The sequence below is a fragment of the Bombus huntii genome, chromosome 10, assembly GCF_024542735.1.
Source record: "Bombus huntii isolate Logan2020A chromosome 10, iyBomHunt1.1, whole genome shotgun sequence".
Taxonomy (NCBI): Eukaryota; Metazoa; Arthropoda; class Insecta; order Hymenoptera; family Apidae; genus Bombus; species Bombus huntii.
In genome coordinates this window covers 7,012,005-7,031,236 of record NC_066247.1, presented here as the reverse complement: position 1 = coordinate 7,031,236, position 19,232 = coordinate 7,012,005, and the positions used below count along the sequence as shown (strand labels likewise).

General features: G+C 37.8%; 2 protein-coding genes across 27 annotated transcripts in view; one reads left to right on the top strand and one right to left on the bottom strand.

Annotated features, from left to right (window-relative positions):
• The window catches only part of LOC126869905 (PH and SEC7 domain-containing protein), an 81,444-nt gene extending 68,751 nt beyond the window's left edge, over positions 1–12,693 (top strand). For 8 of the 15 annotated variants that reach the window (XM_050627067.1, XM_050627063.1, XM_050627071.1 and 5 more), the window contains 10 exons: positions 1,833–2,202; positions 2,638–3,841; positions 4,389–4,624; positions 5,207–5,400; positions 5,479–5,671; positions 5,746–5,936; positions 6,179–6,395; positions 6,480–6,624; positions 6,968–7,111; positions 7,658–11,028. In XM_050627067.1, coding sequence (XP_050483024.1) covers positions 1,833–2,202; positions 2,638–3,841; positions 4,389–4,624; positions 5,207–5,400; positions 5,479–5,671; positions 5,746–5,936; positions 6,179–6,395; positions 6,480–6,624; positions 6,968–7,111; positions 7,658–7,906 — 3,143 coding nt within the window. In that variant the 3' untranslated portion in view covers positions 7,907–11,028. The other 7 variants (XM_050627064.1, XM_050627066.1, XM_050627059.1 and 4 more) reach the window with 5 other exon arrangements.
• A 599-nt stretch (positions 12,694–13,292) lies between these two features.
• LOC126870207 (histone-lysine N-methyltransferase 2C-like) overlaps positions 13,293–19,232 on the bottom strand; it is a 28,576-nt gene continuing 22,636 nt past the window's right edge. For 10 of the 12 annotated variants that reach the window (XM_050627688.1, XM_050627692.1, XM_050627695.1 and 7 more), the window contains 8 exons: positions 18,341–18,617; positions 17,993–18,252; positions 17,701–17,918; positions 16,879–17,256; positions 16,447–16,797; positions 15,400–16,365; positions 15,047–15,229; positions 13,293–14,960 (listed from right to left, as the gene is read on the bottom strand). In XM_050627688.1, coding sequence (XP_050483645.1) covers positions 14,868–14,960; positions 15,047–15,229; positions 15,400–16,365; positions 16,447–16,797; positions 16,879–17,256; positions 17,701–17,918; positions 17,993–18,252; positions 18,341–18,617 — 2,726 coding nt within the window. In that variant the 3' untranslated portion in view covers positions 13,293–14,867. The remainder of the gene's footprint in view (positions 14,961–15,046; positions 15,230–15,399; positions 16,366–16,446; positions 16,798–16,878; positions 17,257–17,700; positions 17,919–17,992; positions 18,253–18,340; positions 18,618–19,232) is intronic. The other 2 variants (XM_050627694.1, XM_050627700.1) reach the window with 1 other exon arrangement.

The following is a 19,232-nucleotide window of genomic DNA, read 5'->3' as shown; positions in this document are numbered from 1 at the left end:
TACGCTTGTCTTCTTTTATCTTTCATGAACATATTACGTGTATCGTATGAAACATTCTGAGTATTCAGTGGGACATTTTTCACGCTTATTATATGCTTGACGTGACTATTCATATCGTATACTAATTTTTTTCTGAATATAAGTTTACAATAAAAAATATCTTTCACCTCGTATATATATTTCCAGATTGGATTCAAATTCTGCCAATATAGTCTCGGCAGTCGTCGTGTCTTATTATATCTTTAACAAAATATCTAAATCACATTATATCCTGTTATATGTTAATGGAGGTATAAGACGCACACTATGCACACGTAAAGATGATCTGTGCTAAATGTACGAATTCTTTCGCGAGCCACTGTACATTGCCTAATAACAACAGAAACTCCAACAGCTCGAAAACTCAAAAGACCTCGATCTCCGTTTCCGTTGCCCCTCTATTTCCCGTTCAATCCACTTGTACCCCCACAAACGGTCTAACAACCCCTTTTTCCAGCAACGAAACGCCAAGTTAACAAACAACCTACCCTAGAAACATCCATTAAAGTCCTCTGGAAGGAAACGCAGGCCCTCGAGGCAGACAGACTCTCCGCAGCTTGGATATTGCGCTTCTCGGCGGCGGATCATAAACTCGCTCTGGTGAACGCTCGTTTTCGTTGCGAAACAAAGTAAACGCGGAACGACATCAGCCAGCGGTGCCTTCGTCGTCGTCGTCGTCGCCGTCGTCGTCGAACAACGACGACGAGACGTAGGCGTATAGCTGTATTATTTAAGGGCGAGTTCTGCCGCTCGTAAATCGCGCTCCAGACCAAGCCGCCCCCGCGGGAATCGAAGTTGCTCCGGCGTATTTCCAGCCGGATGGTCCGTCGACGCGACGCTCGCTGAGTTTTCTTTGGCGTCGACCGGGGGACGCGTTGCCCGCGGACGCTTTGAAACGCTCCACGCGTCGACGATAAATTTCTCCGGATGAAGAGAAGCTCCTCCGCTTCGTATAGCAGTGGTTATGGCAACTTTTTCACCCTTTGACGCTGCTACGCGTATCACTTATCGGTTTTGTTCGAATTTTGAGATTTGAAAACGAGAGAGTTGGAATATACGTTGGAAAATTTGGAATATCGTTTCAGTTGCGAGAAGTTTGTTATTGATCAAGGTCCTTTGATTGACGAGAAATTTTTGTGGATAAAGAAAAACTTAGCTTCTCTGTTCTGTGTAATAGTAGTTGTGGCGATTTCTTAATTAATTCTTTGACTCGTTCTTTCGATGGAACATAGAGAATTCGACGATTGATATATTCAAGAATTTCTAATCGCAAACTTAAACACAATTCTTTTACGATAATGTAAAATGTTGCCTAGGGATTATTCATACGAAACCAATAACATCACCCTTCGTTCGAGTTTCTTTCAGTCGAAACAACAGCAAATTTGAAGCACCGACATACTTGTCACGATAGTTTCACAATCTTTATCCATTAGATACCCGTGTTGAATCGACGAAACACACAAAACATGTAATTCTTCCTTTTAATTCCTCTGATCTGAAACAACTTCCTGATATCACCGACGCATTTATCAAACCAAAAAACCCAACAGACAAGTCATAACAGAGTGGGAAACTCACAACTCGGCCGACAATCCGCAGCGACTTACGAAAGTTTTGAAACTTTCTGAAAATTGATAAAATGTATTACTTCGATGACAAATCTAATCTTTATCTATAAATCTATATCTTTAATCAGAAGATGAGTAATCTTCTCGTCTCAGAACAGTCGCTGAACAGAATAATCGCGATTATCGAAGCCAGCGGATAAGATAGCCACGTAATTTCCTCAGATCCTGCAATAAAAGCTCACGTGCGTCGGCTGTTGTCACCGGGACAGCCGGCATGCGACGAGACGGATTCGACCAAAATCTCTCACGAGGCAATGACCTTCCCGAATAACCCCAGGCCGGTGTCATCGGGTAACGGCGAAGATATGGAACCAAGAAAGCCAGGAACACCGGAACTTCCGGGTGGCTCGCCACAGGAACCGACTGCCGCAAAACAGTATGCGACGAGAAGCAACGGATCCTACAGTGACGCTTCCGGATCCTCTGAACTAGAGGCGCTACTTCCGCCAGTGGATAGTTTCAAGGAGGAAGAACGTGCCCAATGGGAGCCTCTCTCCGGCGACAAGTTCTCCAGGCAGAAGAATACGCCTAGGTAGGGAATTTCTTTTTCATGGGATTCTTTCTCTCAAGAGAGAAAGCTTCTGAACAGTATTACGCGATTTTTTTAACATTTTCTTTTTCTCTTACGATGTTTTCATGGTATTCGTAACGTGTATACCGGTAGATCTCGGAGAAGCGTCGAACCTTTCACCAAATGGAATTTATTCCGTTTTCGTGAATGAATATACACGTTTGTACAGATCGTTTGTACAGATTCTCTTCCTCGTCAATTTTCCCTTTCAACTACGATTACTCGTATCACCAGACAGAAGGAACGCATGATCGAAGACTTGGTCACCTGTGTCGCTTCTCCGCCTTATCGATTTCCTTTTTTCAGTAGAATCAATCGTATCAGCAGACAAAAGCTAGATCAAACCTCACCGATATACAAGCTTAAGATAACTAACGAATAACGCGATGAATGCAGGTTCGAAGCGTACATGATGACCGGCGATCTAATGCTGAACCTGTCGCGCACGCAGCAGAGCAGCGGCCTGCTCCCGAAGCACCAGAAGAAGGTCGACTCGCTGAGGTACAACAATCATCATACCCACCATCACCATAATCACCACAATCACCACCATCATAACTCGGTACCGACCAGTCCTAACGAGATGCTGGGCCATCACCGTACTTACAAGTGTACCGGTTCGAATTCGGCCAGCACCTCACCGGTCGGGATCAGCAAACGTGAGAGCGGCCAGTGTCCAGGCCAGAGCGATACTAGCAAACAAAATGCCGCGAGTTTCGGTTATTCGAGCGGCTTCGTTCGCACCTCGCGCTCCGAGGACCACTTGCAATTCCAAAAGGATCCGTCAATGAGCGCGGTGGACATTGACATTGACGACGACGTCACGTCCAGCTTGAACACCCTGTTGGACACTCGACCTGACAGCGGCCAGGGTCTGTCCAGCGATCGAATCGTCTGGACGTACAACGCGCCAGTTAGCTCGCCGTCCGCCTCGGAGCGCACCTCCTGCTGTCAGAACGGCAGCTCCTCGCAATCTTCGTCGAGTAGCTCCTCGACGGAGGGAACTAGTCCCCAAAGATCCTTATCGCCAACCTCCCCTACCTCGGTCTCGTCCTCCGTCATGTCCTCCAATTCTGGATCCCGTAGGTTCCCACCGCCGGTACCCACGGGCACCAGCGCCTCAGCCCTGGGCCCCTCCGGCGACGGGACCACCTCCTCGGCCTCCGGCCTTCATCCCACCAACGGTGATCTCAGCCAGTCCGAGGCTATCAGCAACATGTCCAGTCCCGACTACAACGACGAGGAAACTATGGACATACTCAGTGCACGCGATATCATGATGGTCAGTGATCCGAGTGACAGTGACTCGACGATACTCGCCAGCGAGCCACCGCAGAGGAGGTTGAAGGCGGCAGCGGCGGCTGCTTCTGTACCACCGGCGTCGAACGCGTATACACCGGCGCAGGAGAATACCGAGCATAGGATAGTGATACAGGTGAAGGGGCCGGACAAGGACGCCACCGCGGCGAGGAACACCAGTCCCAGGCAGAATAGGCGACGGGGTAATCTCAGCAATCCGGAACTCGTGCCCACGTCCACCGCGCAGAACACCGTGCAACGGCCGACTGGCAATACCACGCCTGAGTTCGTCGGGTATCAGGTACGACATTCGTTCATTCGGTTTTACAATCTTTACGGTTCTCGGGAATATAGGTTCGAGAGGTGAAGCTTGAGATTGGTTCAGGAGAAGATCTTGGATAAGAGACAAGTGCAAGTCCTTTTCCCGTCGTGAATCTTCATTGCGAAATGTCTATCAATATGTCTATTACTCACGTCTATCCGTTTCTTTCTTAAAACACGCAACTTTACTACTTATCGTATTGACTCGTAAGAAGAAAACAATGTTATAAATATATCGACTTGCACGAACTTCGTAAAATCGCAAAATCTAAAACAGTAGCGAAGAGAAAGATTCTTGGAATTCTCCTTCGCGGCATAGCACGAGATTTCTTTGATGTAACGTAAATAAATTTATAAAATTACACGCTTACTTCGATATTTCTGCTCGGGTACAATATATTTCCTGGAAGTGGTCGTGTCATTCCTGTTAGAGTCGTATCGGTGTCAAAATGCGACCGCAAAATGGGTGTTACTTTACGTGCCCATTTTGTTCTTTATCTCTTTCATCTTATATTTCCTCTCCGTAGGAGCTGAAGGAGAGCGAGGACGAGAACGAAGCTCTGAACATCGGTAACTACGAGGACAAGCACGGAGGCGCATCACCGCCGCAGTCTGCGGACGAAGAGAGCGACATCGAAAGTTTGCACAGCTTCCATTACAGTCCGAAAGCGGTGGACCTACCATCGGCAGTTCGATTGGCCAAGAGGCTATACTCCTTGGACGGCTTCAAAAAGTCTGACGTCTCTAGACATCTTAGCAAAAAGTACGTACACACTTTACGGACTAAAGAAACGACCTGAAATTTTTATGAGATTTTTCAGAATAATCTCGGTCGGGTCTAGGTTTATTATTCGTTTATCGTTCCAAACGTTCAAACCAAAGAACTATCTGTTTTTTAACTATTTCATTGTAGATGTATCATTTGATTCGCATTATATCTTCGCATATATATCTTACGATGTAAAATACTTATTATAGTAAAATTTATTAGAGCTTTTCGATAAATGTAAGCCGAGAATGTAAGAGAACAGGTCTCTGATACTTGTGATCGGCAATGATTGTAAAACGCCTAATTTTATTTTGCAACTTCTCAGCGCAGTTCGCATCAAACGAAATCTAATTCACTTCTGGGAGAATGATCGTATTTTAGAAATTCACCTACCAATAATCAATCAACTGACACGTTTTTTATTTCAATTTGGAGTCTATAAATAATATCAGTTTAACAAATATTCCCAGAAGGTTCAAGCATGTTTGAGCGGAATACCAAGGTTTACCTTGGCGAATTCATGTTTGAAATTGTTTTGAAGATGTTATAAGATGTTGTCTCGTTTGGGCATTGCAGCAACGATTTTAGTAGAGCGGTAGCCGAAGAATACTTGAGATACTTCAGCTTCGAACGGGACACGCTGGACGTGGCTCTCAGAAAGTTCCTTGCCCAGTTCTCTTTGACTGGGGAGACCCAGGAAAGAGAGAGGGTTCTTGTACATTTCTCCAAGAGATTTCTCGATTGTAATCCGGGTGCATTTAATTCTCAGGGTAAACATTCAATTCTGTTGCATCCTTGTACACGCCGATGATTTATATTTATTTACTCGCTTGTTTCGTTAATTTCAGACGCTGTTCATACCTTAACCTGCGCCATAATGCTGCTCAATACCGACTTACACGGTCAGAATATCGGTAGAAAGATGTCGTGTAACGAATTTATCGAGAACCTCTCGGAACTGAACGACGGCGATAACTTCCCCAGAGAGGTGCTGAAACAGCTTTACAATGCCATCAAATCGTTCCCCTTGGAATGGGCCTTGTGAGTTTCATCGAATTTTTAAATATAACATTTTCCTATTATTGTAAGATACTCGTGGAGATACTATAATATAGTGGGATGTATTGGCTGTTCAGAGACGAGGAAGGGGATGAAACTGCGAATCAGGCGATCCAACAGGGTGACGGTCCAGCGATATCTGGTACCGGAAATCCGTTTCTCGACGTGCCAAATGTTACGGGTGCTACGGAGTTTAAGAAAGGATACGTTATGCGGAAATGTTGCTTCGATTCCAACGGGAAGAAGAGTAATGCATTTTATATGATCTCTGATACATCTTCTTTCTCAAATAATTTCAAATATATGCCATGATCTAAGAAATAAGAATCGCGCTGACGTGACTCGACAATTATTAGCCATGTCGATTAATTTCATCTGCATCTCGTAATTATTTGAAATTCAAATATCGTTCATCGATATTTCTAATGCGTATCCCGTATATTTTGCAATGTAACGAAATACAAATGTTATTTAACTGGTTTTTTTTAGCACCGTTCGGCAAACGCGGCTGGAAGATGTATTATTGTACATTGAGGGAACTTGTATTATATTTGCACAAAGACGAGCATGGCTTCCGTAACGATAGTTTGCACAACGCGATACGCATTCATCACGCGTTAGCCACCAAAGCGTCCGATTACACGAAGAAGGAACACGTCTTCAGGTTACAGACTGCTGATCAAGCAGAGTATCTCTTCCAAACGAGGTAATTATCTTTTACCAAATCAAATCGTTGTAACGTAATTAATAACGTGAATCGGTATGACGAGTTGAGACTGAATATTTTCAGTGATTCCAAAGAACTGCAGTCGTGGATAGACACGATCAACTTCGTTTGCGCCAGTTTTTCTTGCCAGCCACTAGCAGGAGCGGTGGGTTCTCAGCGAAAATTTCAACGGCCTCTGCTTCCGTGTAGCCACACGAAATTATCTCCTGTGAGTAGTGTTCGTAAGATCGAAGAGATTAAGAAAAGTGGTTTCTTCTGCTCGGCCACGCAAACGAATATAATCTTGTCTTCGTTGTTTCTTTATTTGCAAGCCTTCCTCTACTATCCCCGAAGCGAACTCCGTTCTCTAAGTTCTCGTACTCGAGATTCGGACAGCAGAATTAGAACCGTCGTACAGAGTGTAGTGTAAAAAACGTATTAAATTAATACCAGTCTTAAACGAACAAAAAAAAAAAAAAAAGTAGAAAGATAGATTCTGTCTCGTGATTCTTCTTCCATCGTGGGTTGCGCGTTAAATGACGGTTTGTTGGATTTTTTTGACGTGTTGTCAGAGAGAACAGTTACGGGACCATGAGGAGAGGGTGAGCAAATTGGAGACTGAACTGGAGGAGCACAGACGACATCCGCCTGAGAGAGGAGCTAAGGCTCTCACTGTACAGAATTATAAGGAAAAAGATGCCTACTTACATCACGAGGTAATGTATAGTATCCGTTATCAACCTTTTTCTTAAAAAGCAATTAGATGTTTATAATTTATAGTATCATTTAAATATTTTCTCCTTATGTATGTTAAAAATTCTTTAAGTATGTCTGATTACATTAATAGATGTTTCGGTAGGCGTAGCGTAGAGATTTCTAGAAATTCTTAGAACGCGATAGAATTGGTTTTCATTGGCTGCATCTCGTAGAATATTTTATCGAATCGAAGCTCGAATTGCACAACGTCCGATGAGAAAAAGAAAATTCGCGGTACTTTCACCGCGTTATATTTTATGTTCCCTCATTCTGAACCAGTTACATAACTTTAATATCAGTGTGCTGTTCTCGTATTCCAGTTCCCGTCGACCTCTTTTCACTTCTATGTTAATCAACAGCTACTTACACGAGAACAATTTATTCCTAATATCGTATGGTTTTAATAGGCATTCCAGGTTAATGAAATTTGCCGTTTAACTATTAAGACAATTTTTAATGATACCCATACGTGACATCTCTAAATTTTCGCGTGTTTATCATTGCAGCTGAAGAGGTATAAAACATACGCGTACCTGTTACGATCCAGGTTGGCATTCACGGAGGTAGAACCGTCGCTGGTGGAGAGCAGTATCGGCGAGGTGGATGAGGGAAGCGGGGCCTTGCTGAACTCCGAAGTGGCACTGATACCGCCGCCCGTTCCCGATCGGCCAGCCATAAATAGGTACAGTTACAGGGCTGCCATTTACAACCGTAATCTGCTAAACGGTCAGGACTACGGCGGGGACATTGGTTGACGTGTGATGGGTGTCTTTTCAGCATGTGTGGTCTGATCTGACCTGCGCACGCAGGCAGAAGCAACAGCTGAAATTCGGCAGAGAATATTAACGAAAAAATACCTAACGATGTATTCGACGCATCACTTGTTAAGTACTGTACTTTGCTGCGCGCGAGCGCGCGCGTATCGTGTACTCACCATTCTCTTTTACTATATTTAATCGTAAACTTATCAGCGGCCATTAAAAGAAAACAAACCGGTAGTGCTAGCATTCGTTCGGCGTTCTGCTACAGCAGCTATTTCGATCTTTATCGTTAAATCGTTTATTTTTCCCTCTTATCGTAATATTATTTGATATCCGTTTACTTTCTTGCTTTCTTGTTTCCAAATTTTAATGACTATGTCGTTGTTGAACTTCATATTCATTATATAGAAAGCTGCTGTTCTAAGCGCCCATGCGAGAGACCGGCTAACAAACTGGTGATTGGGTCAGGGTTCGCACCTAACGCAGTAATAGTGTAAACGGTTCACTAATTATACCCGAGTAGTTTGTTAAAGCGTTGACAAAGACTTGGCAAGGCCCGATTCAAGACTCGTGCCTTGACTGAAGATAAGACCAGTTATGTATAGAACAATATTCCATTGGCCGGAACGATACTCATAAACTGTGACCATCGTTTAATTCATCCGAACGTAAATCTACCTGTACAGAGGACAAACAGCTACATATACGATTTTTAAATGTATCGTAAAACTCGATCGAACATTTCTGTATTAAGAGTGACATAATATTGTACAGAAGTGACCTAAACGAAATTGTAAAATCACGCCATCAAAAAGCAGAAGAAAGAAAAAAGGAAAGAAGACAATTGTACGGTATTTTGTTGCTATACCAAACTGTGTCTATCTTCGTACGTAAAAATGGAAGAAACCAGTATCTTACACAAGCATTCCCTCATGCTTTCCGCTTTTCAGTTCGCTGCTAACAATTTTATAACAAGTATTTAACTAGTTATGTCGGGTAACAGGTGGCGTGAAGTAATATGTCCTCTTCTCTTGCTATTTCGAGAAAGTTTCGCCAAGGGTAACACATTATGTGGGTGCATTTGCTTTTATTTTTTTATGTTTACATATTTCTTTTTTCTTTTTATTCCTTTTTATTTTTGTGTGCTACTTACAGTAGAATGTAACGACAGACTGTTCTCGATATATCTCCATGATCAATCGCCACTTCCATTGTCTTTTTTGTTTACCGCCTAAGGACCTAGACCTTTTTATCAGCCGAAGAGTCTCGCGTACAGCATTTTTATAGATCATTAATGTCAAGGATGGGATATACCGCGAAATTTCAAGGTATTCTGCACGTGTTGTTGACTATTTATTTAAAGGTTGAATAGATGTATTTATTTTCTAATAAACGAGACTAATCGAAATAAGTAGTGAAAGGTACATACGTTTTGTTGGAAACGAGATGAGAAAAATGAAAGGTAGTTGAGAACGGCGTGTTGTTTTGCCGTCGTTTCCAGTTTTCATTTGTTGGTTTCAACAAAGGCGATTTGATACGCTGGATGATATGTTAAAAATACGGCGATGTATTATGAAATTAAAGACTGGATATAAATCTAACTAGACGCGTATTCCCGGCTCGAAGCTGTTCAGTTGCGACGAAAATTCTGTATCAGCCATTTTACACGCGTAAATGTACGATATATTTTTGTATTTGGTATATTTGCCGCGAATACGTTTCGCGTCTTTGTATTCCAATTCATCCGCATCCACCGATTTTTCCATGTGTTTTGCGTGATCGATTTATGCGTGTGCCCGATCCTCGCGATCGAGGAAAGCCAGTGAATCATCGTGCATGTGTTTTTTCTGTGATCGCGCGCTGTTGCTTTTTGCGGTTTTTTGGTAAATTGGTTGATACGAATGGAACAACGTTATTCCGGTAGTTTTAGTCGACAACGACGAATATAATAAAACGGAGAGTAAAAACATAAAAGTGGAAGAAAAAAATCACGAGAGAAATCGAGTCCTTCGTTTCTCGGCATAAAAATATCGCAGATAAGGACTACCGTAGGGCCTCACCTTATTCTAATCACTGTTCCGACTTTACGTTTAGGTGCATAACAAGTAGCAAGTTATCGAAATTATTCTAGCCTTTTTAAATGAAAATTATCCAATAACGTATATATATATATACATGTATGTATATGTATACCGTGTACATATATACGAATATATGTATATGTATACACACGATTGTTCTTGCATAAAAAGTATTACGTAACTGACTTGGTGCTTCTTTCAGCGTTTTAATGATTTTTAGAAAAATAATAGGTTTTTATTGATATATAAAAATAATATTTATATGTTATATATCGTGCAAAATGTAATTCTTTGATAATACTTATGGTTAATATGTTATAGTACTTGAACAATTGATACGTTTCTTTTAAACTGATTATATATTGTTGATATTACTTATAGTTACTAGCTATACACATAATTTATTTTATGGTAGAAAAGGCACTCTTGCAAGTGTTACGTAATTATTTTATGCCTGTATTCTGAATTTAATCAAGCGATACTCTTCTATACTCTTGGAAAAAGCAGTATTAGGACTTACTAATTTCTTACCATTCAGTTAGAGAGAGAAAGAAATCAAAATACATGGTTTTGTGCGATTATGTTGAACAAAGTTTAGCTATTTTAAACAAAGTTTAGCAGATTTTTAGTATAACGTTTGTATTAATCGATTGCAAGCATTCCAATGAAATTTCTCTCTTAGAGAACACCAAAACAAATCTGTTCATTGACTAGTCGAATTAGCGTTTTTAGATATGGTTCCTGTAAATCATGTTGCTGCTCAGTACGAATACATTAATTCTTAAGCATAAATCAGTAAAAACTCTATTTCGTTACTTTTGTATTTTGATTGTAGGTAGTCGCTTTGATATTATCTGTTTACTATTTATTAAATACCATTCTTTTGTATCGTTCTCAAGAAGTCGTTCACTACATCTAATCATAGTGTACACTAGACCCCTTGTACATAAAACTGTATTATATGTGGATAATATAACGATTATTATAAACTATATAAAGCTAATGGCAATAAAGATAAACAGTCTCCAAATTAAATAGATTCGCAACTTTCATACATAATCCCACAGTTTTAAATACCAGTAGATACTTTACTAATACACTATGTGCACATGATACGTATTTTTTTATTGATATTGCACAGTATCTTGCCTTATTTTGCACGTCACAATATTTTCTGCATGCACAAAATTAATGGTACTTTTGATAGCTAGTATTACATTAATATTATGTTTAGCTTTCTTATTTGTATATCATTTATGAAAGAAATGGGAGCACTGTATGTGCTATTGATGTGATAGTATGTGGCTTAATAACGTTACTACGAACAATTATTATACAAAATGAAATCAATAATATTATTACCAGTATTTATTACAATTGCATGAACTATGCACTCTATACAATTAATTTGCTTTGTAATACTTTTCTTTAATACTTCTCATATATCTTCAGTTGTAGAGTTGCACCAGTAAGCATGAAAGGAATAAAATTGCAACTATTTATATACAAACTTTATATAATTTATATTGAAAAGAAATTCATTTGAAACTAATATTTTCTTTCATATATGTAGTATATTTAAAATGTATAAAGTATTCAGAAGAGAAAATTTTGCTACTAGATAGTATTAATACAAATTCAATTCAATTATTTTTGAAAATTTAAAAATGAGTCTAATTATATCGTCTACAGATTTCGTGTTAATGTACAAAATTTGACTTCATTTTTCTTATACACTTCGATTTCTTTAAATATATATGTTAGAACTTCACTTGTACTGTATATATTATTTTATATTTGTTTAATGATTTTATTAATTTATTGCATGCAACAGGATTGAGCCAGTGTCATCGTGAATGAAGACAGCAGACCATCGCCAAAACTGTTTCAACGTGCACAGAAGTAACGTTAAAATTTTTTTCTTTTTTTTAATGAAAATTTGTCAACGTTGGAATTCATTGTTCCTAGTTGTTACATTAGTAGGCATCTATTATTTAAGAGAATCTTTATTTTGCACCAAAAGAATTATCAACTAAATCTGTTATCAGATGTGAAACAAAGTAATGTTGAAAAGTATTATGGAAATGCTGGAAAATTTCTCAAGATCATTTTCCACTATTACAGAACTGATTAAAGAATGCAATTTTAATCATAGAATACTTTTGTTTTAATCGCGATAGAGGATAAAATATTTGATTGAAATGAAATTCCCTGAAGAAACAAAGTTACAGATTATCATCAAACAAATTTATTACAACTTAATTCTTAAAATTATGACATGCCTCAAGATTTAATTACAAACTGGTACTAACGTCATCTCGATTAAATCTTACCTAACGAAGATTTTCTAATTGATCTTGTTGCGAAAGATCAAAGGTTGGAAAGGAAAAATGCTGTGAAAAAAAAAAAAAAGAAATCTAAGTGATCAATTACTCTCTCGAGAATCGCTCGTTACATCGATCAAGGAAACTTAATGTTACGTTAAGGGATTATCGAGTAAAACGTTTTTACACAAATATACAACTATCAGCTACGAAATTTAATAAACACATGAAGTTCAGGACAAGTTGCATGGATTGCCATTACAATTGTACTATATTAAAAGCAAAAGATATCGCTCAACATGATAAAGCTTTTTCTTACATATATATATAATTATATATATATATATAATATATTATATATATAATATATATATAATATATAATAATAATATATAATATATAATAATATATAATAATAATATATAATAATATATATATAATATAATATATATAATATATTATATATATTTCTTATATTATATATATATGTAATATATATATTTCTCGTTCATCCTTTTTTTTCTTTTGTTAGATAAAATACTCGAAAAATTCTCGCTCGATTAATCATTGTGTTAGAAAGAATATACAATATACAATTAGAATATAGGTTTTACTGCGCAGTATACCAATCGAGTACGAATTTATAAAATCTGCGAAAAGCCGACTTTGTTTTCATATACATAATGAACTTCACAAACGCAATATTGCTGTCCGAGTCCTCGATAGTAATCTACACAAGTGATTTTCTTTTTTATAAGCGTTGTACCTTGTCTTCAAACTTACTTTTACGCTTAAGGTGATAGTTACTTTTTTTAAATTGTACATAGATCACGGTGTTGTAACGTTTAGACCGCCTTACAATAATATCGTGCATAAATGCCAAAGAATCGCATTTAAAAATACATTTTTTCTTACAATGTATTTCTTCTTCGCATTTACGTTCGTATATATTTCGCCGATTACGTCACTACTCGCTTCTTTTTTTTTTGTTTTGTTTTGTATATTATTGCATATTTTTGCATACTGCGTAATTGTATTGCTCTCTTTCTGTCTGATTTATCTCCCGAGTGTTCATACAGTAGCTACATTTACAAATACGAAAAGTTTATCGAAGATTTTGTCAGTTTTTTTTATCTTTTTCTCCCTTTTTATATTCAATTGCACAATCAAATGTCTCAAAGATATCGTCAGACATAATTTGTTCTATATAAACTAATCATGACACATTCTTACAGTTAAATACTCATTGTACATATTATTTTAGTTTTGTTGTATCTCTTTTTCTTATACTAACCGAAACTTGAAGACGACTGTGTACTTCACGTACATGAAATATATATATTCCTTTGTAAATATTATTTTACAGTTACGAAAATAAAATTGTGAACGTGATCTGTTCTCGTTTTGTGTTTTTTCTTCTTTATTCCTCTCTCCTTAAACTACTTTCTCCTTATACATCATTTTGTTACAAATTAAACAAATTAAATGCAATGTACAATTTCATAAATATTTCTCTTGTTACCTGATAAATAATACGTTAAAGTCGAAACTTCAATATTTTGTTATAAAATTATTTCATGAAAATTGATTTCTATGTAATTTGCTGCTAAAGAATAAATTTGGCTCTTTTACATTATGTCATTGCATTACACTGTAGTTACGTACAATTACGTTTAAAATCTTTGTAGATTCAGTAAAGATATATACAGGATTTGCATATGAATTCACAATTTATATATAAGTTGCTTATGCAAAAAGATATTATTTGACAATGGAAGAAATATTTTCTCTGATGTAATTTGTAGTTCTAGATTGGATTTAGAAGTCTTTTGAATTGTTACGATTTATTAAAATGCATAAATACTTTGCGACTTTGAAGCTAATATTTATCATGGTAAAAGACTTGAAATAGAACGACGATTATATTATTTATCTACTAAACGCTAATAGATCGAATTACACACAAAAAAAAGGTATTTACAAAAACGAAATAGATCAGTAGATTTTGTACGGATTTATTATCATATAATGAAATATATATATAGTCATAATCGTATATAATTCTAAATTAGATACTGTTACTTTACATAATTCATCTGGTGATTCAAAATAACATGGATCTCTACTTATTTACAGATACAGTGCAATGTGTATGCAATAATTAATAAACGATTTATATTACAATATCGGTCAACTAAACGTTGACTCTACTCAACATACAAAGATACAAACTTCCTGTATACATACACACGACCCATAAAATTTATTTTTTTTTGCAATTACTTCGTGTCGCGTTCTTAAAGAGTGCCCGTAATATACAAGCGATCAATGTTTCTATGTTTTGTAAAGTAAAACTAATATTGTACAACTTTGGAGGAATGTTGTGATGGCATAGCACCAACTTCACTATGAATCAATTAGTCAAACTGCAATGGCACTTTACAAATTAAATAATGTGTCTATTATATATATAATATATATATATAATTTTTTCTTCATGTAAAACCTACCCAATAACGTAGTAACAATAACAACGGTGGATCGAGCTTTTTAGTTCATCCACTTGCGGCAGTTAGGAGCGCCACACGCGCATGCTATCTTGTGCTGGTCATCCTCGATGTCGAATTTGTAATCATATGCCAGCTGCAAGGAACAATGTTATATAAATCTCTTTCTTTTTTAAGTTAATTATGACAAGATTACCTAGCGTGAATCAAAAGATAACATACCTCCTCGCCACGTGAGATTCTCCGTTTTGCAAAGATTATGATTCTAAGATCACGTTCAACCTCAACGATTTCAGCGACACAATTTGGGTTACAAGAGTGATTGATGTACCTTGCGAGACCACCACACAACGTGGCATCGACCACTCTCTCCTCATCCAAGCGAAACATATAAATACCACGATTCTGTAATAAATATATTTCTAAAATTGCTTTCAACCAAATCCTTAATTCCTTTTCTTCGCCCCCTTAAGCAAGCACGTATAACACATATAAAATCAAAAGTGTATCGTACACCTTATATTATTTATAGCATTGTTCTCTGATACACGCTAGTCAACTAAAGAGAAACCTACCCTTGCTTCATACTGCTTTTCCCTAGTCTCGGCCAATTCAGTACGAATGATTTCTCCGATATATTCAATGACCATTGTGTGTTTCTCCAGATCACGCGCGGCATAAAGACCAAGACCTTGGATTTTGGAGCGCGCCAGATATACGTTGTTCCGCCACTCTTGCTTCATCTTTTTGTACTGAGAACTCTTCGAATGCACAAATTGTTTGGAATAGGGGCACGCCACTTCGCCCGCGACAGTCGCGGTTGGAACGAAGGCTGCTCGGGCCGATGAGCCTGTGCGCTGCGTGTGAGGCCTCTTCCAAGGGAGCTGATTGCGAAGACGAGCTTCCGTTCTTGCGCTGCCGGTGGGATTGATCGCTAACGGTAATTCTAATAAGGGATTTCGACCGTATTTAAATCTGTAATCGGTCAGAGTTTCAATGCCTGGAAGACTTTCGAGAACACGGACGACCGCTGGTTCGGTAAGTCCAAACAAATCCTCGCCGGAAACGTAACGCGGAAATAGTTGGACGCTGTGCGTTGATCTTCGTAGCTCAGCGAGAGGTTCGAGTATTCTGCTCCAAACAGCGCGAGGAGTAGCGTCGCGAAGTTCAACATCCTCTTGTGAAGGTTCTTGCACCAGGACGCGAAATTCGGGTCGACCGGAAACGTCATGGATAGAACAGACGTAACGGCAGCGTTTGTTTGGCCGTCTCATGCTCCAATAAAATCTAACGATTTTGTATCCGACGGGGTATATGTAATTTGGGGTATGGAAGTTGGCAAGCTGGTGTGGAAGCAGTTGTCCGACGCTTAAAAATATCAGACTTCCAACTCTCAGCAGGTGATTGTGTTCCGAATGATGCATCACAGCTGCTACTTGTCTATTCTCGTCACGATTCACGTACACTCTTCTGTACACGGAAAGCGTGGTTAATTCGTTATCTTTTTCGTTTTTTTGTACATGCTGAGAGCAATAGGTACTCTGAAAATTATATTAAATATCGTTGAGTTTTATATTTCTTCACGGTTCGTAATAAGTTTATGATATTGTTAAGGTATTCACCTTATTCTTATAAAAAACACAGCCATCTTTAACAGCGCAGCCAAGGTGGTACACGTTGGTGCAGCGCATTTTAAAACATTTTACGGTAGCTCCCGGTTTCTCGCAAACAATACAATTTAATACAAGACTATGTTGCAAAGCGGTATCGAGATTCATCAAGGCACCATTTACAGTTTCATATACATTTTCCGACCAAAGGGCACAATTCAAATGCACCCATTTGTCAACATCAAAATTAAGAAGTCTAGCGGGACCATCGGCTGTACCATCACCTTGACTGTGACAAAACATGCATCGTCGACTGTCTTCCGTTTTGGCAGGTACCACGGTTACCCCCATTCGGAAAAGCATCTAAAAAATGAATTATATTTTACACTTATGTTACGCTAAGTCGCATATTTAAACCTTATTTCAAGATATCCATGTACGTACTTCTGTAATTTCTTTATCGGTTGGTTTTTTGTACTTGGTTGAAGGTTGCATCAAGCCAACAGACCACGTCTTATATCGTAGACCTCTCCATATTTTTACAGGTGGTTGTATCTCAGTCGGTTCAGTTATAGACTCTTCCATAGCCAAATGTTTCTTTGGCCGTTTCTCTTCTGTGATTTCCTCTTTCGTCTCGATGACGTCCTGCTCTTCTTTCTCCATTTTTATCCTCACTTCGGTTTCCTTTTCTGTCTGATCAATTTCCATATTTTCAACATGATCCACCGGCTGTTTGACCACATATTTTTTCCCTTTCTTGAAATCGTCATCCAATATCTTAGTATCTACTTTATGACATAGATGGTCTACTATAGTTGCAGCCTAATGAACGAAGAAATATGTTAGATCACTATTTATTAAATTATTCATAACGTTAGTGATATAATATAAATTTGAATATATATATATATATATATACTCGACTCTCAATTTACGCGGTAAATTATAACACAATTCACGTGGCCAGAAAATCTATCTATAAAAATCTATCTATAAAAATTTTCCTAGAAGTCTCAAAAGTAACAAGTGTATGCAGTAACTTATTTGCCGATGTTGAAACAGTGCTGTATGAGATAAGAATAAAAGTACATTACGTTGTGCTAGCCGTCATACATGTATATATTTTTTCTTTTGTACTGATAGACTTCATTTACGCGATTGAAAATCGTGTAAAACGAATCCACGTGGAACGGATACTTCGCGTAAATTGAGACACGGGTGTACATATATCCTTTATCATAATATTCTAACATACAAGATGGTTACCTTATCTTGCGTGTTCGAAGGTGTTCTATGCATAAGCGCAAATTGCATGTAACAGGCTGCTGAACAGAAACATAATTCATCACCAGGTTCAGCCTCTTCCTTACTTAAAAATGGTAAATCAGATACTTTCTTTCTTATTAAGCTATTCAATATCACAACATCGCAATGACGACAGAATTTGGCGGCGCCGTTCAAAATACTTTGTATATCAATTGGAGCTGAAAATTCACACGTATATTATGACATCATTTGCTTGTTTAATAATAAAGAGATAAATAAAAATTATAAAAACCTTTGTTAGTAATTTGTATTGCATTGAAATACACACCTCCCTCTTTACCATCTTTTCCCTTGATTCTATAAAGACCTAATTTCTGACTAGGGGGAGTGGTAGTACGTTCTACGATCTGGTAACCAGTGGGAGGAGCTATATTTAAGATATTAGCCAAATCTTTAAGTACTCCCATAATGTCGTCTGCAGCCTGACTATTCAAAGTTAATGTAACTGTTACGTTTCCATCCCTCAAAGGTATTGGAGGTGACTTTCCGAGCCTATATAAATTATTAATATCAACGAACATCTTCTCAAACGAATAATTTATACATACACGATACGTAAAATAATGTATTGCTTACGCACCGTGGTATTCCTAAATTCTCTTTATCTTGTTTTGCGATGTCTTTACCGACGTACGTCGGTTTCAATCTAATCGGTATTGGTGAGATTAAAGGTATCACGGGTGACACTCGTTTCAGCCAATCTGATTCCTCGTCCGACTCCTCTTCAATCAACCTCAAACCCGGGAATCGATGTATAAATTCCGGAATGACACATTCGGGCGAAGATGAACTGACTATCGTGTCAGGAGAATCGACATCACGGTTCATTGACAAGGAATTTTCTTTCTTATCGTCAGCTAAAAATTCAATATTATTAGTTTCTCTTATATAAGAAAAATCAAATAACAGAAATCAAAGAAAAGATGGACTCGGTTGATAGTATTCAGAGCAATGAGACTTGCATTAACGATCCTAAACTTTAATTAAACAATCTTAAAATTTCAGACGCTCGAGTTCAAACTTTCTTAGGCCGTGAACATACAGAATGCGATAATTGTTAAATCGCAAAATTGTCATCAACTGTGTCATCACTTGTTTTCCCACTTACCGCTTACCGTATGTTTACAGTCTTAGTTATTGTTAAATAGTTGACATACGAGTATTAATTCTTTTTTTTCACTACGGTACATGATTTTAGCCACTGATTTAAGCTCAGTAAAAATAAATTCAAAATGGATAGAATAAAAAACTAAGAAAGACTGAGGTATTAAATAGAGTAGTGCTAAATAGAGATATATATATTAAATGAATAATATATAACCGTTTAAGTCCCAAGCGGCGCGATCGCGCTGTTTAAATTTAAAAAATTAAAAAATCGCGCTGTCGAAAAGTCAGTACATTTGAACGCTACGAACGACTAATGGTATTTTGTATTTCATTGTTATTTTCACAATAATTTTTATTGAACAAAA